This window comes from Ambystoma mexicanum, chromosome 8 (assembly GCF_040938575.1).
Source record: "Ambystoma mexicanum isolate Mex_15411 chromosome 8, UKY_AmexF1_1, whole genome shotgun sequence".
Classification (NCBI taxonomy): Eukaryota; Metazoa; Chordata; class Amphibia; order Caudata; family Ambystomatidae; genus Ambystoma; species Ambystoma mexicanum.
This window is the reverse complement of record NC_090929.1, coordinates 806,490,347-806,517,517: the sequence shown is the minus strand read 5'-3', so window position 1 is coordinate 806,517,517 and position 27,171 is coordinate 806,490,347. Positions and strand designations below refer to the sequence as shown.

Sequence of the window (27,171 nt, the reverse complement as noted above, 5' to 3'; positions counted from 1 at the left end):
AGCTGAAGCAGGCGACAAGGATGCAGTGAATAAGAAACAATGAGGTTGAAGAAATACAGTTGTTTAGCAGCTAAGAGAAAAGTCATAAAAGAAATGATGGGAAGAGTTAGAGCATGATGAAGTGAGGATTGAAGCGAGCAAAGGTCTGTGTGGCGAGGCAGGGCTGAGGATAAGGGCAAAATGGGTGAGTGGGGTGTAGAGAGTTCATAGCTGCCATGAGACGAGTTAAAAGACTAGAGGGAAGAGTCTACGGAAGGAAGCGAAAAGTAAATTTGAGTTAACTGGAAGGGAAAAATAAGAAGGAGGTGATAAAAGGTAGAGGTGTCCAAACATCAGAGATTATATTGACTAAAGCAGGGAGATGGAATGGGAGATTTAGAAGGAGGGTGGTGACATGAGAGAAAGATAATAAAAGGTGCATAGCTGAGAACTTACTTAACCCCAGAATGATCTAGAGATCATTCTTCTATCCATGGGGGATGGAGAAAAGAAGCTTAGCAAGAAATAGAAAAGGAATTAGCTAAGAGTCCCAAAAAAAAGAAACAGTAAAATAAAGTGCAAAAGAGCAAAAAGAGCATGAAAGAAAGCTTGAAGTGCAAAAGCAAGTGAATGAGGAAAAGACAGCAAACGTTAAATGAAGAGAATAATCGTTGCAAAAAAAAAAACCTGTACTGTTTTTGTGAGCATGTTTAATTTCATTTGCATACACAGGAGATAAATCACGTTTCAGACAAGATATCATTGGAAATAATGTTTCCGTAAAGGTTACTGAGGGTATAAGATCACCCTGCAACCTGTTTAAGGTTGATGTGAACAAAAACAAGTGCAATCAACAAGATGTTCCCCATTTGTTCAATTTGCAAGCAATTGCTTTCGGTTCTCAGAGGTGGCACTAGTGCAGGGCTCAGAAAATTCACTTACCATTGCTGGTGATAATTGACTCTTGACAAGTAAGAAATGGGGTTCTATGTGTTTGAGTAGAATTGAAATGGCGAGAGATTTTTATGTTTTTTTCTCTCTCTTAAATAGTCAATGATGTATGGGAGTGTCCCTCTAAGTGGGCCAAATAGGCCCTCTAAATGAACGAAAAGCTAATTTAGAGATGTTCTGCATGTTCTGAATAATAAGCACCCAAACACCATTTAAAAAACGTCTTGCTCGCAACCAAACGCTTCCAAAACATTCTGTCATTCTTAAGACCTTAAAATAACGACATAATAAACAATTCCACTATTTGTCAGTCAGACATCTTTGGTCGACAAACACAAAACTCACCAACCAATGAAAATATAGTTTCTAAAGCAACCTATTTTATCTTCTCCTGTGAATACTTTTTTAAAAGCACATCTACGTAACTTCATCCCCAATATATAATTCAACCTATACAGCATCTTCTCAAATACTCAAGACAAACTCCAAGAGATTACAGCCCTTTGCACATTACCTGCATTTGTTCCTCACTGGAGTGGGGCAGCTGGGGCCCCAGAGCAGTGATAGTGGACGTTCAGCCACTTGCCCTCCCGGCGGTACCAGACCCTGGTCTCTTCAGACTGCGTAGTGCGAGGCCGGCCTTGTCCATCAATGTACTGTGTCAGGCGGATATAGGCAATACAGGCAGCATCCTCTCCAATGACATGCACATGCGGATTCAGGATAGTTGTGTGAATGGGCTTGCTGTTTTTTGATAGTACTAAAGATGAAAACAAATTTCATTATTATACATTTTCAGAACATATCATTAATTTTTCGTTTAAAAGGCAGTTTTCTTTATTCTATCCAGGATCTGGGCAACGCAAAAGAGGATTTTCCAATTTGATCTTTCTCTAGAGCTCCCAGGAAAGAGGATATTAGGAGTAAAGAGCACAATGATTAAGCATGCACCGAATAAGAAAAGCATAAAAACTAAATAATGTTAAGATGGAATATTAAACACCAATGGTGAAATAAAAAAATACACAATACAAAATAGAAAAATGCAGAAAGAAAACTTAAGAAAGCCCAATAACTCAACATTTCAGTATGTTGTTATACTGTTTCTTAAGGATAATATGTTGGTAAGCAGCAGCAGAGCGGGCTAATTTTAAATGAGACATTAAATAAAGTTTGAGAAGTTTAAAAGAACATGAAAATCACAATTGAGCCCTGAGAACGCTATTGAACACCACCAACCACCAGCTTGTTTTTTTTGTTTGTATCAACTGTGCTGTTCAAACTGTGAGAAACCAGAATATGTCTCACCCGCTAGTCCCCGGGGCTGTCATCCAGGTGGCCATCACTTTTGGACCCAGTTCCTGGGGGTGGACCAGTGTGGGGTGAGACGCGGTATCCCCTTCCCTGTAACACCTTTACCCCATCCAACCAGGTATGATATTTAGGAACTCAAACCCCCGCCCTCCTCCACAACACAAACACTTTCTCACGGACAGCTCACTATGAGAGAAGACTAGACTAGCACCCGAGCTGTATACCTGACATGTCCCAATACAATGGTCAGGCAATTACAGATATAACACACACACACACACACACACACACACACACACACACACACACACACACACACACACACACACACACACACACACACACACACACACACACACACACACACACACACACACACACACACACACACACACACACACACACGTTTTACCTACCTTGTGGGGACTATGTGTGGATACCTGCCTTGTGGGGACTAACCCTTCCCAATGTTTTAGAAATGGGCTAATAGCAGAACTATGTTCAGAAAAAATTCATAATGCAGGATCCAACTTCATATTTGCAAAAATGCTTATTTTTACTCGCGTGTTCGGTACCATCTTTGTGGGGACTTGAACGTGTGTTACCATCCTTGTGGGGACTTATTTCATTATTCTTATTTGGAATTAAATACATCCATATGTAAATGACTAAAGGTTTTACAGTACTCTTTTCACATTATACAATTCTAGTTCTAACAATTGGTACCTCCCCACATCCTAGGGATGCTCAACAGATAGATGGTAGAGGTAGAGCATTTCTTATAAAATATTCACTTAAAGGCTCTTAATTCTGGTATTAAATCCTATATCAAATATTCCAAATGTGTCAGAAAAGAGAACTGCCACATAGAAGGATGACATGCATAACCCTGGATCACACACCATCGTCAAGGTGGGAAGCAGTGATTTGAATTCAGGTTTCATTGTTTCACCATCGCCATCTTGCCCAATGATCTGTATGATTGGTATGATGATACAGATTTCACTCAATACTTTGGGACTGTATGTGATGATTGTGAAGTTAATTTCCCCGATAGTGATGCTGCGTGACTGTGGTAAAGGGAATTACCACACAAAGATTGTGTGTGATAATATTGTTATTGAAGTCCCCATATAGATGGTGTGTGATTAATATTATGCTAAAGTCCTTACACAGATGGTGCATCATAACAGTGGTGTTACCGTCCCCCACAGAGATGGTGTGTGACAATAATGATGGTAAAGACCCCACAGTGATACTCTGCAGTAATACCAGTGTTGAAGTGCCCACAAAGATGATGTGTAATTATTGTGATGTTAAAGTCCCAATAGACATAGTATCTGACATTAGCGATGTAGAAGGGCCAATATAGATTGTGTGTCATGATAATGATGTGCAGGTCCTCACTGAGATGCTGTGTGATGATAATGATGTACAGGTCCTCACAGAGATGAGATGCTGTGTGATGATAATGATGTTCAGGTCCTCACAGAGATGCTGTGTGATGATAATGATGTTCAGGTCCTCACAGAGATGAGATGCTGTGTGATGATAATGATGTTCAGGTCCTCACAGAGATGCTGTGTGATGATAATGATGTTCAGGTCCCCACAGAGATGTTGTGTGATGATAATGATGTTCAGGTCCTCACAGAGATGCTGTGTGATTATAATGAAGTTCAGGTCCTTACAGAGATGCTGTGTGATGATAATGATGTTCCAGTCCCCACAGCGCTTCTGTGTGATGATAATGATGTTGAGGTCCTCACACAAATGCTTTATGATGATAATGATATTCAGGTCCCCACAGAGATGCTGTGTGATCATAGTAATGTCCAGGTCCTCACAGAGATGCTGTGTGATGATGATGATGTTCAGGTCCTCACAGCGATGCTGTGTGATAATAGTGATGTCCAGGTCCTCACAGCGATGCTGTGTGATGATAATGATGTTCAGGTCCTCACAGCGATGCTGTGTGATAATGATGTTCAGGTCCTCACAGAGATGTTGTGTGATGATAATGATGTTCAGGTCCCCACAGAGATGCTGTGTGATGATAATGATGTTAATGTGCTCACAAAGATATAGGGGGTCATTACAAGTTAGGAGGTAGCCATGCCACTATTAGCGGCATGGCTACCCCCTTACTGGGTACCGGGTCTGGGTTCCTGAATGAGGAATTACCGGGCCATTCCGACCTTGGAGGGCCCAGTAATTCCTCATTCAAGGAACCCATCCCCATTCGAGCCCCCATAGGGCTCAAAGGGAATAAGCCTGTTAGCACCCTGGTCTGCTCGCGGGACCAGCTAAGGGCGCCTGGTAAAACCAGGCGTCCTTAGCGGGTTCCCGCAAGAAGACTCGTAATGAGGCGGTAAGGGGTTGACGGCTCTGGCACCTTTACCGGCGCCATTAACCCCTGACCGCCTCACTCGTAATGACCCCATCGTGTAATAAGGGCAATGTTAAAATCCCCCTCATAGATATTATGTGGAATGTGTGACATTAAAGTGCCCATAGCGATGTGTGATGATAATGCTTTTAAAGACCCCACAGAGCTTCACTGTGTCTTGATGATAGTAAAGTCCAAACAGAAATGTTTTGTCATAATAGTGATGCTGAAATACCCACAAAGATGGTATGTGATAGTAATGATATCACAGTCCCCAGAGTGATGGTGTGTAATTATGATAGTAAGGTCCCCACAGAGATGGTGTGTGATAGTAATGATATCCGAGTCCCCACAGAATTGGTGTGTGATAGTAATGATATCACAGTCCCCAGAGTGATGGTGTGTAATTATGATATTAAGGTCCCCACAGAGATGGTGTGTGATAGTAATGATATCACAGTCCCCAGAGTGATGGTGTGTAATTATGATATACCATACCAAAACCTATTGCTTATTCTTAGGGGATCATTTTCATCATTTGAGTAATTTGGCAGCAGCAAGTCCTAATGTTTGCACTGCAAGGTAAATGGCTCCCCGCCACCAAACTTTCACCATTTGCATGGCAGAATCCAAAGCTCAGTGCAAAAGTGCAGGGCAAAAGACGGCGTACATATGTGCATGCCATCTTTTGCCCTGCACTTTTGCACTGCTCCACGCAAATTGAGTAAATGCTGCCTGGCAAGCGAGCATGCCCGGCAGCGTTTACTTTTAATTGTGAGTGCTGCATGATATGCTTGAATGGCAAGCAGCGCTCACAATTACAATTAAGCAATGTCCAACATGGTTGCATGTTATGCAGCAAGCATGGTAAGCAGTGTACACAATTACAATTAAACTCTGTCCACATGTCTCCATGTTGGACAGCCTTTACAGTGGATCCCTATCAGGTCCGCCTGCTTTATGCTATTCCATAAGCATAAAGCAGGCAGACCACATAGGGATGAACAAAGGATTAAAGAGTGTTGGGTGTGATACCTTTACTGTGCGCTATTGACCATATTACAATAGAATTGAGAAGATAAATAATTGTAGGTGATATTCCGGCATCGAGGATCCCAAAAACAAAACCGACCCACTGGGGTTTGTATCGTGAAAATATCTAAATTGGGTTCTAGGGATATGTGCTCGTGCTCAGGAAAGAGTCCTAAAGTTATCAATGTCCATATATTGCATTCTTTAGATGCCAGAAATGGATTCCAAAAAAGTTGATTGATACAAAGTTCTCCCGGCTCAGGTTAGCCTATTTTATTGCTTATCAACGATAACAGCCGACACGAGTTTCGACCGGAATTGTAAGATCAGACCAAAAAAAAAGGTCTGACCGTACAAAATGTCCGAAAAATGCTACCACCAAAGGTTCGAACACCAAAACTTTGAACCTTTGGTGGTAGCATTGTAGGTAAGTTCAAAAAATAAAGGTGTAGGGCGTGCTCTTTCAGGTGAACATAGGTTTCCTTGTGCACATCCGTTTTGTCCAGTTTATGACTGGAACGCTCGGTTACCTCTACCGCACAATGTCTCGCTGCCAGCGGCATCTGCGCCCTTGATTTATGTAGACAACAGTGGGGCAGGGCCCTCTTGGCAACCCTCCCCTCTGCGCCCTTGGAATTACCCTCCTCATGAGAGGCCTCCTGTCACGCCTAAGTCATCGGCGGAGGACACCTTTTTCGGCAGGTTTCAGAAACGTATGCGTTCGGACCCCATGAAGAAGTACTTTAAGGGCCTGTTTAGGGAGATATGCCCGCCTGTGCCAACGGTCCCGTCTACGGTGCCTGTGCCTCCGCCTGCGCCGCCTTTACCGGCTGGGCCTCCCCCAACTCTTCCACCCCCGCCTCCATTGTCCCCAGTGGACAAGGCGATTGTGGGGCTGGATGTGACTCAACCTGATCCGGATCTATCGGATGATATACAGGGCGATCAGGACAGCAAAGACCAGCCCCGCTCTATCAGAGCCTTTCACGTCCGGGTGCTGGACATGATGTGTCTGTTGGATGTTCCAGTACCCGAGGCACCCGCTCCGCAGGAGGGCGTGCTTTCGGGGGCGTTCACCTTGTCTCCTTCGGAGCGTACTGGCTTGTTCTTGCAGAAGGACGTTTTGGCCGAGGTCCATAGAGTCTGGGAGAGACCACACTCTGGACTCTTCATCAATTAGAAAATTAACGGGCGCTACAGGCTTCATTCTTCGGAAGAGGTGGCCTTAGAGTCATGTCCACCCCCCCTCCACAGTGGTGGCTACGGCCACTTTGCAGTCCAGACCTGCGGCATCCTCCTCTACGACGGCTACACAGGTCCTGGGCAAAGAGGATAAGCTTCTTGACCCACTTGGGAGGAAGATTTTTGCTAACTCGCCCCTACAATTGCGTCAGGCCAATGCAGAACTGGTGTTAGCAGGGACGAATATGAAAATGTGGAAAGGTCTGTCGGGGGTTGAGGAATTCATCCCCGCTGAAAAGCTTGAGGACTTCAAGGCAGGTATGTCGGATGCCAGGGTCCTGGCTCAAGATCTGCTGGAGGCGGCGGCTCACCATGTCGATACTTCGGCCCGAGGCCTTATGCTTGGAGTGGATACTTCTCGTCAGGCTTGGGTGCATGCCACCAAGTTCTCTAAGGAGGTGCAGGATAAGGTTTTGGATCTGCCGTTTGACGGCAAGGAGCTTTTTCATTCCACAACGGATGTGGAGCTGACCAAAACGAAGGATAGCACCCAGACCTCCAAGTCCTTGTCTGTCCTGGTGAAACCACCTTTTAGGACACAGAGACCATTGTCACAGCCCCAGCCTTCCTCTGGTTTTAGGGGTTTTCTGGACCAAAAATCCCGCAGAGTCGATACCCCTTTGGAAAATTCCCGCCGGAGGCAGCGACGGAGTCAATGTTTCTCCTGCTCCTCAGCCTCATCCTCAGGTTCAGGTGGTGCAGACATCGAAAAAACAGCCAAATGAGGGTTCTCTGCGCTCGCACGAGACCCCAGTGGGAGGACGCATTGCATCTCATTGGGAGGAGTAGCAGACTATTACCGAGGACCGGTGGGTCTTGTCAGTCGCTCAGGCGGGCTTCCGCGTCCCCCTTCGCCCTATCCCACCCATCAATCCTCCTTTCCAGCAGTCGGGGTTGCCTCCCTCAGGGCCGAGATCCAGAAGTTACTGGATCTCAGAGCGATGGAACCCGTTCCCCTAGGGGAACGAGGGGAGGGCTTCTACTCCCGACTGTTTACGGTGCCCAAATCCAACCAGGCTGGCCTGCGCACCATTCTAGACCTTTCCCAGTTCAATCTTTTCCTACCCCAAGAGAAATTCAAGATGATCACGCCTGGTCAGATAAAGTTCTCTTTACAGATGGGCGATTGACTCAGCGTGGTGGACCTTCAGGATGCGTACATGCATATTCTGATCTGGAATCCACACCGGAGATACCTGCGTTTCTCTGTGGGAGAGGAGAATTTCCAGTTCCGAGTGCTTCCCTTTGGCCTCAGCTCGGCACCGCGTGTCTTTACGAAGAGTCGGTGATCGCAGCTTATCTTCGTCTGCAGGGTATCCATGTGTATCCTTATTTGGACGATTGGCTGTTGCGCAACCCTTGCCCACTGAAAGCCGCGTACAATCTTCAGTCTCTCCTCCAGCTCCAGTTCCACCTTGGGCTGTCGGTGAACTGGCGGAAATCTTCCATGACGGTCTCTCAGGACTTGATCTTCCTGGGTTTTCGCTGGAACACGATAGACTGCAGAGTTTACCTAACCGGGGACAGAATGGCGGATCTGTTGGCCACGTGTCAGATGTTTGCGCAGTCGGAGACCATCTCGGCCTGGCAGTTCCAGAGGCTTCTTGGCCTCATGGCCTGTGTGTATTGGCTCTTCCTCTTGCTCGGCTCAAGATGAGGCGGACTCATACCGGTATTGACTGCGCTTTGAACATTCTGTCTTCAAAAGCAGACACAGCAACAAAAATGCAATTTCAAAGCAAAATATCTGTCAACATGACAATTCCTCCCTGACCGGACTTTCTTTTGGGCTGCAACATCCTATTTAACCCACGAAAGAGGAAGCTAAGCAAGAGGGAATTGCCTTCTCTTTCTAATTGAGAAACCATTTACTTTTACGTGACAGCAAATGCATGCTCATGTTAAACCTGTCTCAGTTCTTCCAAGTGTGCAATTAAAATGCTTACTTTATGAGGACAACTATTTTACTTCAATATTACAAAATAAAACTGCATATAATTTACTAACTCAGTTGCCTCTTTACATTACCCACTATTAAAGTACATTTTTTGACTATACCATCTAAACTCCAAAACTATGTGCTAATAACCCTATAGATTTTGGGAGGGGTCATTATCGCGTATCCCGTGATAACAAACCCTCCCTCAGTCTAAATCTATCTCTGCACCATTTTCTTTAAAAAGGAAACTTGTATATATAGTAAGCTACATTTGCATCCTAATGCAGACTCCTGGGTTCTGGAATCGATCAAGTCTGCCAGTCTCACAATTCCTATTTCAAATACAGCATTTTAATCCTGACTAAAGCCAACCCCATCTTAGACAGAGGCAACTAATTCATCAACACTGTTAAATCTCTCTCACAATGCAATCTTAGAACATTGATGTTCTTTTTCCAGCCTACCCTTTCCCTTGCTATCCTCGCCATTGGGGAGGTCATAAATCTGTGTTCGTTTTCAAAGGGCAGCATTTGGAAAAAGGTGCCAGGTGTGGTAACTCCAAACTAGGCAATAGTTTGTTCATCTTCTAACTGCTTTGTGTCCTTTTCTATTTGAACTAATTCTAGCTTCCATGTGTGCCATCTACACTTGAAAAGTACATCTCTGTTATTCAGCCTAGTGCTCTCATAGCCTACAATCCTTTCTTAGCCCATTCATAAAGATATACTTTAACTTCTCTGGTGCACAACAGGAAATTCATAGCAATAGCTCGTGTGTGGCTTTTCATCCCCATAATGCAGTCAATTCAATTTTAAACCTGTTGCATTGGTCCCATATGTTATATCCATTTTACATCTCTTGTGCTGTTAACCTAACCGTTTCCGGGTGATTCGCTCCTAGCTTACACCATGGATCTTGGTAAGGGTTCCACAAAAACAAGAGTATGATTCTGACCACAGCCAGTGCATTCTTATGGCCACATGTCTTATCATTGCAAGCAGGTGTACCTTTCTTCATTGATGGGGTTGAATGCCATAAGCATATTCATTTGCAGTCAATGCCAATTGTTTTAATGCATCATTAATGTTACTTCCCAAGTAAGGGGAGTTTTCACTTATTCACATAGAGGATGATCTGTGTTTCCCAGGAGATGAGGGTGGGGGAATGAGACCAAAACAGAGCTACCTGTTCACAGCTTTTGTCATGTAAAACTTGATGGCTAGCATTCACACCTCTGCTCTCTGGTATCCATGACAATCAGAATGTGTCTGAAAAGGAGGCAGATGCTCTGGGGAGGTTAACTCTTGGTTGTTAGTTTATAAGGCCTTACATTTTCAAAAAGTCAAAAAACCATTTTATTTCAATAAATGTTGCTTATTTACAGTAAGTTTCTGACATTAATTCAACAGTCCAGAGTTTCATAAAAAGCAAAGCGAGATATCATAGAAACTTCAGTTTGCAGTTGCAAGGTACTATTTGTTAGGCACCATGTAAAGGGAAGACTAGTGTTCCTTATAATTTTTGTTTGTGTCAGTGCACACAAAATCTATTCAAAGCTACTTTCTATTCATTCTGTGTGGAATCAGAGAGGAGAAACAGGTATTGCGATCAGGGCAGACGTGCATTGGTAAAGTTGTGTTTGTGCATGCTTTCAGTGCTGTAATATAGGCATGCTGCGGGAAATAAAAAAAAGGACCAAAACAGAGTGATATTTTCAGCTGAGCATTTGAAAACATAAGGTATACCACAACAGGACTGAGGTGCAGGTGTATTGATAGAGTTGCGCATATTTTGAGGAATGGAATTAATAGGGGGTTTATATGTCTGAATAGAGCTGCTTTGGCATAACAGTGGGCGATTCCCGTCAGATATCTCAGTGAGGTACGTTTTCACCAAAGACATTGGTGTGCAACCTGCAATCAAATGTTTGAATCATGACAGGGCTAGCCCAGCCTTTCATCCTTCAGAGACACATTTTGTACCATTAAACTGGACAGTAATATCCCCCTGTTATTACAATGCTTAGACCTGCAAGAGTCTGACATTAAGGGCGACATAAAAACCTGAAATTATCATAACCCTGCAACTGGAGACAGCAGTTGGGTGGAACTGCAAGATTAAAGTGCACTAGCAGACAAGTCTGTGGACCACAGAACAATGTGCTGGTAAGCCTTCACGTTTGAGGCGCAGCTTAAGACCCATCTTGACACAGCCACATTACTAATTGCACTCTTAATCACTTTTAATCAGGTTTGCTTTACTTGTTGTGGCACATTGCCAGCATGTCTCAAAACGCCTCTTATACCTTTAATGTGAGAGAATGAGCATTTGAAAAGGCATGGATACCCTTGAATTGTGACTTCTGCAGACATTCTTAGCATGTCTGCCATATTTTTTATTGTGGCAGTGCCTGCACTTCTCAGCAGTCCAGATATTCTTTAAATGTGACTACAAGCACATTTGGGGGGGTCTTCTGCACTTTTCGTGGGGCATTACTAGCATTTTCTCAGAAGGGCCACATTACTTTTAACTGAACAGTGGTAGCAACACTGCAGTAAAGGTTGTGGGGTGCGCCTCTGTGACAGAGCTGTGTGAATCCCAACATTCTAAAGGATGCATATGTGTGAACTAGGGGCTCATATCAAGATTTGTGTGCATCTGTTTATGCCAGGTTTTTCATTATATGACAAGAAAGTCACACGAGTAGCCTAGTATTGGCATCATATGCCTAGGTATGGTATGCTAAAACATTTTCTAAAGTGCATGCACCTAGAAAAGACATCTTGGCGCTAGACCTGCTATCCCCAAACAAAATGACAGTATAACAACTAGTGAGCATGGGAAAAGATGGATTTAATATGACATCTCAATATCATATGTTATGATATCTGCAAAGATCTACTGGAAGAGAGTACCAGCTGCTGGGACAGAGAAAGATATGATGTCCCATCTTGTTTGTTTAATACTAGGGACATTTACCAAGCCTAGTAATGCTGATCTTAGTGACTTGGTGGGAGCATACAGCGCACGGTGTACTAAGAAAAGGGACTTAAAACATGGTCTTTCCTTAACATCTTTCTTTAAATCCTTCTTGTTCTACATCCCGTCTTCCTTCTGTCCTGTGTTGATGTGCGCCCCAATTGCTGCGGGCTATGGCGCGTAACAAATAAATGAATCAGGAAGCCACTAGAAGGTGTAAAGAGCGGCAGAGAAATCCTCTACCCAATCCAAATTATTCTAGCTGTTGAGTTTTGAACCAGTTGAAATATTTCAGCCTCAGTAGTCCTAGGTAAATTGCAATACAGTCATCTAAATGGCTAGAAACAAAGGAACTGGCAAGTTGAATTTTCTGTGAGACGCAGTCTAAAGACATTATAAGTCCTCAGATGAAAAATGCTGGTGCTAGAAACATGGCTAATGTGCCGGGATAAAGATAATGAAGACTCAACCAATACCACAGGTTTTGTACCTGTGTCACATAGACAGAGCTGTATCCTAGGGTTGAAGGCCAGGTATTGACAAGCTGTGAGTTCCATTTTTCAACAAAAGAATTTGACGTGCTTTTTGCTGTGCCAAGCAGAATATCTGTCTTTGAGGGATTAGTCTATTACTTTTCATCGTTGGCCAGTCTCCACAATGCATTTCCTAAAAAGATCATCCGTGGACACCAGGGCACCCCAAAGTCACTGACAAGTCAGAAGACCACTTAGGTATCATTGGCACACATGAAAAAGGTAAGCCAGTGGGAATGGACAAGATCGGCCAGGGTTCTTAAATAACCACAAATCACTGACACTGGAGTCTGTGGAATAACCAAAATAGAGGATTCATTGATAAAAGAATGCAGCTGGGAGGAAGGGCAGTTAGGACATTGGCTTACTGTTAGGGTGAGTGCTGGGGTCCAAAGAAGGCCTTTTCAGCAATAGAATGGATACAGCGGATTTAAGACAGGTTAAGTGAAAAATGAAAGTGTTACTAATGGTGCCAAAATCAGAGTCAACCAGGGCATGAGCATGCATCAAAATATGTGGATGGCATGGATCATGCAGCAATCCCTGGAGTCAACATAAGGATATACTTTTTTAGACGATGTGACTTCAACATATACTGAAAGTCTAGACCTGTTTTGTCTGAAACAAAAATTAAGAAAGATCACCACAAAGTTTGTTAAGTACTTTTAAAAGTTCCTTAGATGGATCAGATCTAGGAAATATATGATCTGAATAATATTTTTCATTTGTCCTGGCCACAGCCTTTTTATAATATCTAAGAACTACGCAAAATGTGATTTTCTATCCTTCTCCAATGTGTCCAGCTTGTCTCAGAAGCCATTTCAATACATAAGATCTGAAGTAAGCCAAGGTTTACTAGTAGGCTGCCTTTTTTCTGTGTCTTCAGAAGCTTGAATTGGTCTAAATGCACTTAACTGCATTTTGGGGGTAGGATATTTGTTGCACTTAGATGAATTGCTGGAGGCATGAAATATGTGACTGTAGCGGTATTTTGGGGATATGAAAGGTATTGCGTTTAGAGAATTCTATTATCCTAGGTCCAATAGTAGCCTGCCCGTTACGCCCAGTAGACGTACTAGGACAGCCAGTCCGTTGCGCTTAGTAGACTTGAGGGTAGCCTGCTCATAGTGCCTATAAGAGTCGACGATGGTAGCTGTTTTTTTCCCAGCAGACGATCTGATGACACAGCTCGGGGCTCTAGGTACCTATAAACGCACCACTTCGGTGGGTATCTGCCACAGGCACGGCTATCCATCCACACACATTAGAATGTAGCTACGACCTATGACAAAATTCTGTCTGGCTGGACACTTAACGTTTTTAAGCCTACTGACCCCAGACTTGCCTCACACCTCTGCCACTAGGATACAGCAACAACCAGTGAAAAAAATTCGGTCAAGATGGACACATAACAGGTCTCTTGCACTCGCACACACCCTTGACCCCCCCCTCAGCACCATCCCACATGCCTGACCTCTTGAGTTGCTTACTGGAGCCTAGCCAGCCCATCTAAACCCTAATATTGGCGAAATGCACACATGCATTCTAAGCCTTTTGAGCATTTTCCCATACCTGAGCTTTGGTCCCCAAGGGCGTTCCCACCACAAGCGCGTTGAGACCATAATAACAGGAAAAGGTGCTATATAAATGACTACTACTATTAAAGTATCAATAGCAGAGGACATTTTCTCATAGAACCTTTTTGGCATTATGTAAACGTTGGGATCTATTTCAAAATATAGTTTCAGACGGTCTGGGGTTACATTAGTGGCAATCCCCTACTGGAATGTCTTCAAGTGACAACCTTGGCACCCCTGAGACATTTCCTACATGCTGGATCATGCCTCATCAAAAGTCTCTGCAAATGTGACCACATCATTGAATATCCCCGGCTCCCACTGCAATTATGTATCACCTTCAAATCACGTTGCATCTTCTGCGATGCCGTAACCCTCAAGTCCCCACGATATCTCAATGGGAAGTTCAAGAATTTCAGATGGTTATGACCCACCAGAAGCAAGCACATGTGCAGACTTGATCTCTGCCAGTGCAGGAAGGAAAGAACAAGAAGACAGGCCTTAAATATCTATGCTCACAGACTCTAGAATCTCTTCCCGCTCAATACTAGATTCCTCCTCTCGCTTCTAAATTTCAGAAAGGAGCTCAAGGCCCTGCTCTTCAATCAATGGCTCCTACCTAACACCCAGGTCTGTACACAAATACCCCTAACCACTCTACCCCCACTCACCTACCCTCACTCTATCTACCCTGACTACCCTAGCCCCACATTCTGTCCCTGACTCACCCACACTATCCCCACTCTCTCTACTCCACCCAGTCTACCCCCAATATCTTTACCCCTACTCACCCACCCCTCACTCTCTCTACCCCCACCCACACAACTCCCACTCTCTCTAAACCCACTGACTCACCCTACCCCAAATCTGTACCCCCACCCAACCCTCCTCTCTCTACCACCCTCACTCTTTCTACATCACCCCTCACCACCATGCTATATACCCTGACTCCCCCACTCTCTCTATACACCCACCCCCACTCTCTCTACCCCAACCCACCCACCCCATCCCCCATTATCTCTATCCCCAATGCACCCACTCACTCTACCCTCACCTATCCCACCCCCACAATTTTTACTCTCTCCCACCCCACCCCCACTCTCTTCCTCAGCCCACACCACCCCACTCCCTCTACGCCCATCCACAATCACTCCATCTGTCCCCAACCACCACTCCCTCTATGCCCACCCACAATCACTCCCTCTACCCCAACCCCCACTCTAACCCCACCCACAATCACTCCCTCTACCCCCTTGCCCCAATCGCTCTACCCCGACCCACCCTCCCCAACCGCACTCGCTCTACCCCAACCCACTCACCCCGCCTGACCCCCTCAACCCCAACCCACCCACCCCACTCGCTCTACCCCATCTACCCCATACCAACTCGCTCTATCCCCCAACCACGCCATGTCCACTCGCTCTACCCCCAACCCCACTCTCTTTACTGGCACCCATCCCACCTCACACGCTCTCTACCCCCACTTTCTCTAACCTCCACACACCATACCCCACCCACTCATCCCCTTCTTTCTACCCCACCCACCCTAGACCCCTCTCTCTATGCCAACCCACCAACCTCCACTCTCTACCCCAATCTACCAAGCCAACCCCCACTCTACCCCCACCCACCCTACCCCAATCTCTCTACCCTACCCGTCCAGCCTAACCCCACTTTCTCTACCCCAACAACCCGCCCTACTCACTCTCTCTCTCTAACCCACCTATTCTACCCCATCTCTCTACTCCACCCACCCTACCCCTTCTCTCTCTACCCTACCCACATATCCTACACCGTTTCATCCTTCCCGTCACACTCTTGTTTGATTTCTTAACCTCTCACTTTCACCCTTTCTCACCAATTGCACCCTCTCCCAAAGGCTTCCTGTATTGCTCTATTCCCCTTCTCATTCACTTGCACACGTGCATCCCTTCTCGCATTCTCCTTAGAAACTTTGCTCTCCCCTCCCTGTACCCTGATGCCTCTAAATGTAAAATGTAACCAGCAGAAAACGCCAAAACTATTGGCTGTGCCAATGCTTGTGTTGTAAAGTATTCTTGCCACTTATTTGCCTAACAAAACAGGTTCCGCAATCACACTTATGTTTCCTTTTTTAGTATTAATATGGAGCTTTCAATTTCAGAGTTAATATGCTCACACTATATAGGGTATTCATTTATCATATGCGTTTTATTTTATTTTTTTACTTATAAGTGATTTATTACATTTGGCATATTATGTAGCATTTGGTGTGATGAAACACACTGCTATTTAACTATGAACATGTGTGGATACCATCATAGCCACCACGTTTTTGTTAGTCTAACTATGTGTAATCATGCAAGTTTTACTTAAATGCAAAAGCATCAGGGCAAACAGAGGAAATAAGAAAATGCATTTAATTTTAACAGGGACAACTAACATGTTTGGTAACCAGAGGCATTTTCAAAACGCAGTTAGTGGCTCAGACCTGAGCTTCCCCCTCCCCCACCTCACTCCCAGCTCAATGCCTTCCAGGAGATGTGAAATTCCAATGCGCACAGAGTTCAAGCATGACAATGGCCCTGGCCATGGTGTAATCTGATCCCCAATCAAAGCCCATAGCATGCATTGGGAGACAAACAATTCGAGCGGCAGCCTCTATCTCTGCTGTTTCAGCAATGTGAACGAAGTAAGGACATGTACACAGATTTTAAACTCACAGGACGGGAATGTTTTCCTTCAGTTTAATTAAACATGTTCTGGTTTCCTTCTTAAATCAATCAACTTTGGTGTGATTTACAATTTAGTATTTTTTTATTTTGAGTGGTAAGATGCACAGATCTTTCAGGGTACATTTGTATCCATATTTACATGAAACTATGTGTCCTTTACACAGTTTCAGTATTAAAAAGAGTAAGCACATTTTTGAATCTCCCATCATTGTAACTAAAGAGAAACGCACAACGTGTTGAAATGGGCACCCAAAAGCCCTGAGACATCATCAGCGCTCCATGAGTGCTGCCAACCAGTTCCTGCTGCTATATTTGCATCAGCGTGCTTGTATGTGCCACAAGTTGCAATTTCACAGAGGCAAATCAAAAAACATTTTTTTTTTTATCCCAGCCTTATGTTGACATTTTACAAGTACTATCACTGTAGAGTAGGAAAGCATGCGAAGAGGGGGGATTTACACGAAATGCAAAAAAAAAGCCCAACTTTTTAAATGAATGTTGTTTTTGGGACTAAATTAAAACTAATAAGGGGCATAGCAGATTGAACCCTTCAGCCAGAGTCGGCATAACAAATGGCGCTGGGTGTAAACAAACAAATGGATATGCTAAATTGCATCTCGAGGTTATTGTACTAGAATCGACAAGTATAAAGGGCTGCCAAGACCTACCAGTGACAGATGGACCCTACACAAAACTCCTGTGACATCAACAATGATGTTTCATTGCAGGGTGAAATACTTCCAATGGTCGTGGAACACTGTGCTGAGCTCATTTTTGTTTTAAATGACCGGTTGATACATTATTTTCCGATAGGCCTCGTGGGCCAGAGCAGCTAAGCGGCTCTGTATTACAGGATGGCAAGCCTGGGCATGTGGCTGCTGCCCCAATGTCTCTCGGTACCTGGGAACGTGGCATGTTCAAAAGTGAAGCCTGGGGCCACTCCATCCTCAGCCGCATGGCACTGGCAATAGTATGATATGATATGATCGTTTATTTATAAAGCGCCTATACACAATGTGTTTCAAAGCGCTTCAAGGCAAGGGAGGGAACAAGGGAAAATACAACCACATTCTTACAGGCCATGAACAGTGAGGATGTGAAATTAACTATCGTACTCGGCCTGACGACATTTCAGATAGTGCAAGAGCTAAGACATAGATAAGGAAGGGAGGGGGAGAGTGGGAAGGAAATGGAAACAGACAGGTGACTACTGTACTAGGCCTGACGACATTTCTGGTAGAGCCAGAGAAAAAAAAAGGTGAGGGAGAGGGGTGCAGAAAGGGAGGGGAGGAACAAAACAAGCGACTATCATACTAGGCCTGACGACGTTTCAGATAGTGCTGGAAGGGTGGTGGGGAGGAAAAATCCCATGCAATCCAGCCAGTTTGCTCTGCTCCTTGGTCTACTACCGTATACAGCCAGACTACCACCCTTTCATAGCCAGCCGAACAGCCTTAAAAACTAGGTTTGCATAGTATTGTGGTGGGTGTCAAGGCTGGTAGAGGAGATCTTTCAGTCAGAGGGAGAGACGAGAGAGACAGGGTCGAAGGGAAGGGAGGGACAAGTGCAGAGTGGAGAGACACAGTGGGAGTGGGCCCGCCAGGGGAGACAAAATGAGTGTGAGTTGGACAAGTCAAGAACACAAGAAGACGCAGACATATGACTATTTAATCTGTTAACATTAGGCATATTCATTCATAGGAACAATAAGCTGCGCAAGAGCAATACTGACAAAGGAAACTATCACTCAGGGGTATTGTCACTAATTCTGAGGGTTAATGAAAGACTGGCATTCATCGTCATTAGCTCTGATTTTGGTGTGCACCAATCACAAGCACTATCCAGCTCAAGACACCTTTAGAAATCAAATTCACTTGCCAGATTCACTTGCTCCATGCCAAATGTGCGTCTATTTTCCCTTGTCATTTTTTCCAAAATTAATTTTGTATATAGGAAAGCTTAGTTAGTCTATAGTTGCTTAAACCTCATCCTAAGTTTGGAAACACCACCAGCCAAGTAGGCTTTTTGAATGAACAATCTGAAACTTTCTTTGTACATGAAAAACTCCCCCAAAATTGTATTTAGATAACAACGGTTTATGTGAAATAAAGTGATCCAGTGTACTTTGAAAAACACCATTTTATCACTAATTTCCAAAACATCCATTACAATGTGTCATCTACACAAAAACCTACCAAAATATCACTAAACCGTATTGAACTTTCACCAACATTATTAATCCAGTTCACTTTAAAATAGAACATTCCTACAGCTTCTCCAGAATGTCAGACTCGGTTAGGCCAGGCAGGGTCATACTCTTAACGATTTAATGCAGCATATGGAAACATGAGAAGCAGGATTGAAGTGATAAAAACATTTTTTGATTTAGCCAAATCTTTGGAAACTCTGTTATGGTCGCACATTTGTTGTGAAATGGGCTCTGGAGAAAAATATTAGCCTCAAGTATGTGAATAGCATCACTTTTAAATAAAAACATCAAAAGTACTTATGTTATGTTACTTTGCATTTATATAGCGCCTTATGTATCATTGGTATGATCTCAAAGCGCTGGTAGGTTGAACGCCCTCGGGAACCGTAGTTCAAGTCAGTAGAGAGAGAGGAAGTCATAAGGTGCGTGGGTGCACCGGATATGTGTGCAGCTGGTGAGGCACTTGCATGATACCTGCTTCTTAGCGGTAGGTGAGGTGGTTGGGAGGTCAGGAATATGTGTTCATTCTGGAGGGTTGACACCCAGACTGATATCTGGCTGCGTTAGGCCTGAGGAGAAGCTTAGGCTAGCGGTGTGTGCTCCGCTAGCTGCGTTTAATTAGGATGATGAGGAGTATGTGGCTGGTGTTAGTATGAGAACAGCTATACCGAATGTGTCATAGTATCTCTGTGTTCTAGTTGAGTGGTGGTGTGTAGGAGAGAGTAAGCATGGTAGTGTGATATGGTGGTCTTCAGTAAGGCCGTTCCATCCACTCTATCCACTCCATCCGTTCCGTCCGTTCCATGCACTCCATCCGTTCCATGTACTCCATCCGTTCCATCCACTCTATCCATTCCATCCACTCTATCCATTCCATCCACTCTATGCATTCCATCCGATCCATCCACTCCATCCGATCCATCCACTCCATCCGATCCATCCACTCCATCCGATCCATCCGTTCCATGCACTCCATCCGTTCCATGTACTCCATCGGTTCCATGTACTCCATCCACTCCAGATATGGTGGTTTTCAGTAAGGCCGTTCCATCCACTCTATCCGTTCCATCCACTCTATCCGTTACATCCGTTCCACTCACTCCATCCGATCCACCCGATCCATCCACTCCATCCGATCCATCCACTCTGTCCGATCCATCCACTCCGTCCGATCCATCCATTCCATCCATTCCATCCGATCCAACCACTATATTTATTCCATCTGCTCCATCCACTCCATCTGTTCCATCCGCTCGATCTGTTCCATCAGCTCTATTCATTCCATCTGCTCTATCCGTTCTATCCGCTCCATCTGTTCTATCCACTTCACCTGATCCATCTACTCCATCTACTACATCTGTTCCATCCACTCCAATCCGCTCCATTCGTTCCATCTGCTCTATCCGTTCTATCCATTCCAACTTTTCATTCAACTCCATCAGTTCCATCCACTCCATCAGTTCCATCTGTTCCATCCACTCCATCTGTTCCATCCACTCTTTCTGTTCTATCCACTCTTTCTGTTCTATCCACTCCTTCTGTTCCATCCCCTCCATCTGTTCCATCCCCTCCATCTGTTCCATCCACTCCATCTGTTCCATCCACTCCATCTGTTTCATCCATTCTACCCGTTTCATCCACTCCATCTGTTCATCTACTCCATCTGTTCCATCCACTCCATCTGTTTCATCCATTCTACCCGTTCTACCCGTTTCATCCACTCTACCTGTTCCATCCACTTTATCTGTTCCATCTACTCCATCAGATCGATCCATTCCATCTGTTCCCTACGCCCCATTTGTTTCATCAACTCCATCTGTACTGTCTACTGCATCCGTTCCTCCGTTCCATCCACTCCCTCCGTTCCATCCACTTCCTCCATTCCATCCACCTCCTCCGTTCCATCCACCTCCTCCGTTCCATCCACCTCCTCCGTTCCATCCACCTCCTCCGTTCCATCCACCTCATCCGTTCCATCCACCTCATCCGTTCCATCCACTCCATCCGCTCCATCAGTTCATTCCACTTCATCCCTTCCATCTGCTCCATCGTTACACCTACTGCATCCGATTCATCCACTTCATTCGTTTCATCCACTGCATCCATTTCATCTGTTTCATCCACTGCATCCGTTTCACCCATTTTATCCGTTTCATTCGTTTCATCCACTTCATTCCTTCTGTTCAGTTTATCCATTTTAATTTACACTGGCAGTTTTAGTTTTCCATTTTTCTCGATCGGGTCTTGATGCTGGATTGTTATTTTTGATTCAGCAACCTTGGGTTACTGTTTATTGTCACTGTTTATACTGTTTGTGTTAATAGTCGATTTTTAGGGGAAGAGCCACGTTTTCAGTAATTTGCAGAAAGACATGAGGTCTTCTGTGAGTCGGATGTGGGGTGGAAGTGAGTTCCACAGAGTGGGGGCCAGGGCAGAGAAAGATGCTCCACCTAACCTAACTGAGTTGGTTTTTGGTATCACTAGGAGGTGGGCAGAGCTTGATCTTAGTGCGTCGTGAATGGTAGGGTCTTAGGTTGTCCTGAAGATAATGAGGTCCGGTTTTGTGCATTGCTCTGTGCGAGATGCATAAGGTTTTGAAGGCCACCCTTCGGCCAACCGGGAGCCAGTGCAGAGTTTTGAGAGCAGGGGAGGTGTGATCTCTTGGGCCAAGTGCTAGTAGCAGTTTGGCTGCAGCATTTTGTGCTCTGTGTAGTTTAGTTAGGTGGTACGCATGGACTCCGAGGTAGAGGGAGTTAGCATAGTCTAGTCTTGACATTACAGTTGATTGGACCGCAGTGAGTCTGTTGGAAAAGGAGAGGTATGGAAAAATGTGCCTACGAATTTTGAGGTGGTAGTGGCAGGACTTAGAGACGTTGTTGACTTGGTGCGAGAGGGTTAGGTCAAAGTCGAGAGTGCATCCAAGGTTTTTTACTGAGGTTGAGTTTGTCGGGGTATTGCCCATGGCAGAGGGCCAGGGTAGACGGTGCGGAAGAAGTTTGGTGTTGCCACACACCATGATTTCAGTTTTGGAGGGGTTTAAAAGGAGGTGGTTTGTGGTCATCCAGTGATCAATGTCAAGGAGGCAGGCAGCGAGGTCGGGTTGGCAGCTGGGTTTTGAGTTAAGGAGTTTTAGGATTAGTTGGGTGTTGTTGGCATAGTTGTAGCACAGGATATTGTGCGAGCGGATTATTCGTGGGAGGGTGGACATATAGACGTTGAACAGGAGGGCTGATAGGCACGCTCCTTGAGGAACTCGGGTATTGACTGGTCGGACGGCAGAAGTAAAAGAAGGAGAGTAGGGTTATTTGGTTCCTATTGTTGAGGAAGGATGCTATCCACTTGAGAGCGTTTCCACGGATTCCTAGGGAGTGGAGGTGGTCGAAGAGGATTGAGTAGTTGATTGTGTCAAAGGTGGCGGATAGGTCAAGAAGCATTAGTGCAGCGCATCCCGCAGAGTTTGCAGTGTTTTTAAGGTCATCCCAGATTGAGGTTAGGGTGGTTTTGGTTTCATGTCGGGCTCTGAAACCTGATTGAGTGGGTTCTAGGAGATTGTTGGCTTCGACAAAGGCATTTAGTTGGGAGTAAGCGGTTTGGGCGATGAGTTTAGCAAGGAGCCTGGTGTTTGAGATGGGGCGTAGTTGTTTGATTCGTGAGGGTCGAGGGAAGTTTTTTTTTAGAAGAGGCTTGACATGAGCAATTTTGAACACGTCAGGAAAAATTCCCGAGGATAGGGAGTCGTTTATGATGGTTCTTGCGTGTTCTCCTGCGCAGGTAGATGCAAATATTTCTTTGAGGGTTGAGGCTGGGCAGGGGTCTAGCGGGGACCCGGATGGTTTGCAGGCGGAGAGAAGTTTGAGAAATTGGTCAGTTGATATTGGTGTGAGAGTGTCGAAAGTCGGGTGGGTTGCAGTTGCAGGTTGTGGGTTGGCAGGTGGCGTGGGTGGATTGAGTGGTGGGTGTAAGAGGGACAGTTTGTTGATTAGAGAATTTGTTCTTTCGGGAGCAGTCGTGTAGAAGTGGAGAGAGATTGAGTCGCAGAGTGATTGAGAGGGGCTCGATTGGGTGTTGGTACATGATGGTTTGGTGAATTCAGAGATGATTTTGTGGAGTTCTTTGCTGGGGTTTTCACAGTTCAGGATTCAGGAGTTGTAATGGGCTTTTTTTGCTTTCCGGATTTCGGCTTTGTAGTGGCGATGGTGCTGGGCCAAGGTGGATCTGCTCAGGGTGGTTTTGTCTTTCTGCCATTTGCGTTTGAGGGATTTATATAGTTGTTTTGGGGTCTTCAGTTCTGGTGTAAAGCATCTTGGAAAGGGGCCATGGTGAGTGGATGATTTGCAAGTGGGGGTGAGCGGGATTAATGAGGTATTGAGCCATGAGTCAAAGGCGTCGGAGGTTAAGAGTTCATTGCGTGGGCAGGTAGGGGGAGGAGACTGAAGGAGCGCATCAGCTAGGTCGGGAAGGATTTTTAGTTTCTTCCAGCATTTCCGTAGATTTGGAGGTTCTGGTTGGGGTACGGGGAGGGAGCCGGGTGAGCGAATGGAGAGAGAGACAATGAAGTGATCGGACCAGATGATAGGGGTGGGAGGGTTTTAGATGTATCTGTTTGTGGGAGCTGAAGATGGCATCAAGGGTGTGTCCTTTATAGTGAGTTGGCTCGTTTATGTGGGTATGGAGGTCAATCGCGTCTAGGCAGTCGACCAGAGAGTGGGTCATAGGGTTGGTGGGGATGTCAAGCCAGATATTGAAATCTCCTAGAAGGGTGCGGGTGGGATGGTTTAATTGGATGGTGGCTATCGTGTCGGATAGGTTGTTTGAGAATTGTCTGTCGTAGCCAGGTCTGTAGATGATTAGGAAGCTCTGGGAGAATGAAGGGGGAGGGATAGTTTTATGAGAAGCGATTCACAGGAAGGGATGGTTGGCTGGCTGTCGAAGATTGAGGCGGAGAAGTGTGACTTGAAGGCGATTGCTACTCCTCCTCTAGAGGGTCAGTTTACTGGGATGAGAGAGTAGTCTGGGGGCAAGGCTTCATTGGCGATAGGGGCAAAGTCGTCGGAGAACCAGGTTTCCGTGATAAAGACTAGGTCGGGTTTGTCAGAGGCAAGAGGGCTCCCATGAGCCTCGTCAGAACCACATTGAGTTCCCACGCCGGGGCTTGAGCCTTCACCGGCAGGAAAAATCGAAAAAGTCCTTTGCGGAACTCCTTGACGAGTCAATGAGACCAAAGCAAAGACCTTCCTGGAGACCTGGTGTAGTGGGAGATAGCCGTCAGATGTACCTTGATCGAGGCGTGAGACAGTCCGGTCTTGGACAAGGATAAGTATGGAAGACAGTTCAGGCCGTGACCCTCAGAGGGGTGATCTTCTGCGAAAAGCACCACGTATTGAAACACTTCCATTTAAAATTGGGTACACCGGTATATCCCATAGGTACCTCTGGATATATAGCGCTTGTGTTCTCATATGTTGGAACATTCCATGTCTTACCCAAGGGTTCCCTACTCTTCTTTTCCAAGGATCCCTCACCCAGGTGATCCTCCCTCACATGTCTGCCCCCAGGGCTAGGATTCAAAAGTGATGGCCCTTCCCTGGCCACCTGAATAAAGGATCCCTGTGATTTGCATGGGAGAAAACTCTCAGGTTTCTCACAACAAATGAACACAAGAGAAGGGGTGCCTCTCCGGAAAAGGGATGCTGATGTCCATTCTTGCTGGCACAAGGTCCTTTCCTTGAATGGAAGGATGGCGCATAGGTTCACCTACTTTCATCAGGAAGAAGAGAATAAAGGAACGCACAGTGCCGATATTGGCATTCTCACAGCAGTGATTTCAAGCCAAAGCCATTCATTGAGAGACGGGCTTTCAGGTATTCCTGATTACATGTTTTAGGTAATTAGAGTTTATTTCTATTATGTTCAGCTCCTACCCATGAGGTCTGTAGCACAGACCCCTCTGATATTGAGATGCTCTCTGCATCAGTAGTATACCCCCTCAGGCCATGGAAGTAACTGACCTACAGGGCATCTCTTTCTAAATCCAGCACATGAAGCTGAAACAACTACACATCCAATGTCTCTCCTAAATTTCAAGCAAAGGGGCTATCCGTCCCATAACAATTTTCTCTAGCTCTGAGGGATCCAAACAGATTCCATTAGAAGGGGGTGTGGCAAGTAGTGCTCCTGCCTTGTCTCATGGGAACCCCTGCACTGGCTGTTTACTTCCTTGATGTGTCATATCTTTTTGGGTTCTAAGAGTGCCTCCTCATGGTTCTTAGTGCCTTGTACAAATCTGATGTGGTTCCTGACACATAGGTGAGCCTTTTTCTCTCGCATGTCCTATATGGGTGCTCCGCAGAGTGAAGAAGAATGTTCTGTTCAGCTGGTGTCTATGGAGCCTGCAGCGTGCCTCACTTAGAAATCTCTGTTGTGTCTCTGTGATCCAAGTGGGGCACTGCACATGACCTGGAACCTGTACAGTATGGTTACTTACAGGGACAAAATGGCTTAAAGAGACAGTGGGCTTCATTACGAGGTTGGCGGTAACCCGCCGGTGTGAACGGCAGGTTGCTGCCGACCTCGTAACACCACATCTGCTGCCTGGTTTCCCGGTGCCACCGGGACATTACAAGTCTCGGCGGAGCAGGAAGTCAGGCGTCAGATCATGTAAGTCCCCATTCTCATGCAGTCCAGTATGGGAATGGGGAGTAGGAAGCACAGGCAATGTTGCTGTCGGTGCCAGTGCTTCCATGGCAAATCTGCCTGCCGAGGCTGCTGCACCTGGCAGGTTCCGACCAGGCAGACTTGTAGTGTGGAGGCCCGGAAACAAGGGTGCCGGTAAGCTTACAAGCAGCATTGTTTCCTGACTGCCACACTTGCAATGAGGCCTGGTGGGTCTATTTTGATTCATGTGTGAATTCCTTACTATGTGCTGGATACTCAGAGAGGTTCAACAGAAGTCCCCAGAGCCTAGCAGGGCTCTGGTGCCACAAGGAAGGAACTGTTTGTGGTGGCAGTGATTGTAAAGAGCCCACATAGATAACCCTAGAGCCAGGGCTTTGTCATAGGTCTGACAAGGAAGGGACTACATGTGATAGTGATTGTTATAGATGTTATCTGATGAATGGAAGTTAAGGCGTCCACGCAAATAATGTGTGATAATGGCGATTTTCAAGACCTGAAGTAAATGGTATGCGGTGATGGAGATGCTGCCATCATCATAGAGATGGTGTATGATGGTGCACATATTGAGGTTAATGTCTGCCTTGGGATGGTGAGCATTGATTAGGATGGTAAGTTCTTGCAAAGATGCATAGCCACTGTTGGAACACATGTATACCAACTGCTACATTACAGTTTAGACCCACTCTTCCTAAATCCATCATTTAAACACTTGTGTGTTGCACTGTTTTTTTTATTTGTATGTATTTATTTATTTTATTGGTCATTTATTATGCGCCTATACACGTGTGTCTCAAGGCACAACAAGGCAAAGGGCGGTGGGGCACAAAATCACACAAGGGGGTTTGGTCAGAAAGATTTTAGCCACCCGTCAAACACATTGCATTTGCTAGTTTAAAATATGTGCTCATTGCAAAACGCCATACCTTGAAGTATGCTATTGATTTGTGTTATTCCATTTGAGGTACTTTTTATTAATATAGCACTTAGTTGGTCATGTAACTGGGAGTGCTCATGATGTGCAATAATTAGGGAGTTTAGGTTCATCAATAGCCAAGGTAAATGGTTGGTTTTATAAACCATTATATTATTTATGTGAAGCAATCTGTGTTACTGAGAGATTATTTTACTTCGTGAGGCTGCAGGGCCATTGCTTATGGCATCAACTAGAAAGTAATCCTGTTTGTGTTGTTAATTTCACTGAACAGCGGCCTGCTATACTTTTAACATCCACTTTTTAAAAGCAAGTCTCAAATATTATGCCCTAAGTTTTGCCACGACATATGCAGCAGTACACACACTTTTGAAAAATTCAAAAACAAAAAATGCACCCAAATGTTTAAACTGTGTGGGCGATGAAACAAAAACAAATGTTACACTCATTTAATCTTATCTGTCACGCGCCTACGAGAGGGTGTAATATCACGGACATTACAACATTTTTACATGAAACAGCATGTATTTGCTTAATGCAATTCTGTAAAGCAGCCCACAACACCAACTCTCTGTTAGCCTGCTGGGCAACAACTTCTCCACTGAAGAGAGAGCCTCCCTTTGTAATGCATCTGGGAAGGTCAGTAAGGTGTGAATGGAAGCCGAGCAGATTCACCATAACAAAGGCTCTGCCTTGCACTTTACTCTG

The 27,171-nt window shown here is 45.2% G+C and overlaps 1 protein-coding gene across 26 annotated transcripts in view; it reads right to left on the bottom strand.

Moving 5' to 3' along the window:
* The window catches only part of CAMK2G (calcium/calmodulin dependent protein kinase II gamma), a 2,374,050-nt gene that overhangs the window by 81,351 nt on the left and 2,265,528 nt on the right, over positions 1-27,171 (bottom strand). For all 26 annotated transcript variants that reach the window (XM_069610663.1, XM_069610670.1, XM_069610673.1 and 23 more), the window contains one exon: positions 1,445-1,690. In XM_069610663.1, coding sequence (XP_069466764.1) covers positions 1,458-1,690 — 233 coding nt within the window. In that variant the 3' untranslated portion in view covers positions 1,445-1,457. The remainder of the gene's footprint in view (positions 1-1,444; positions 1,691-27,171) is intronic.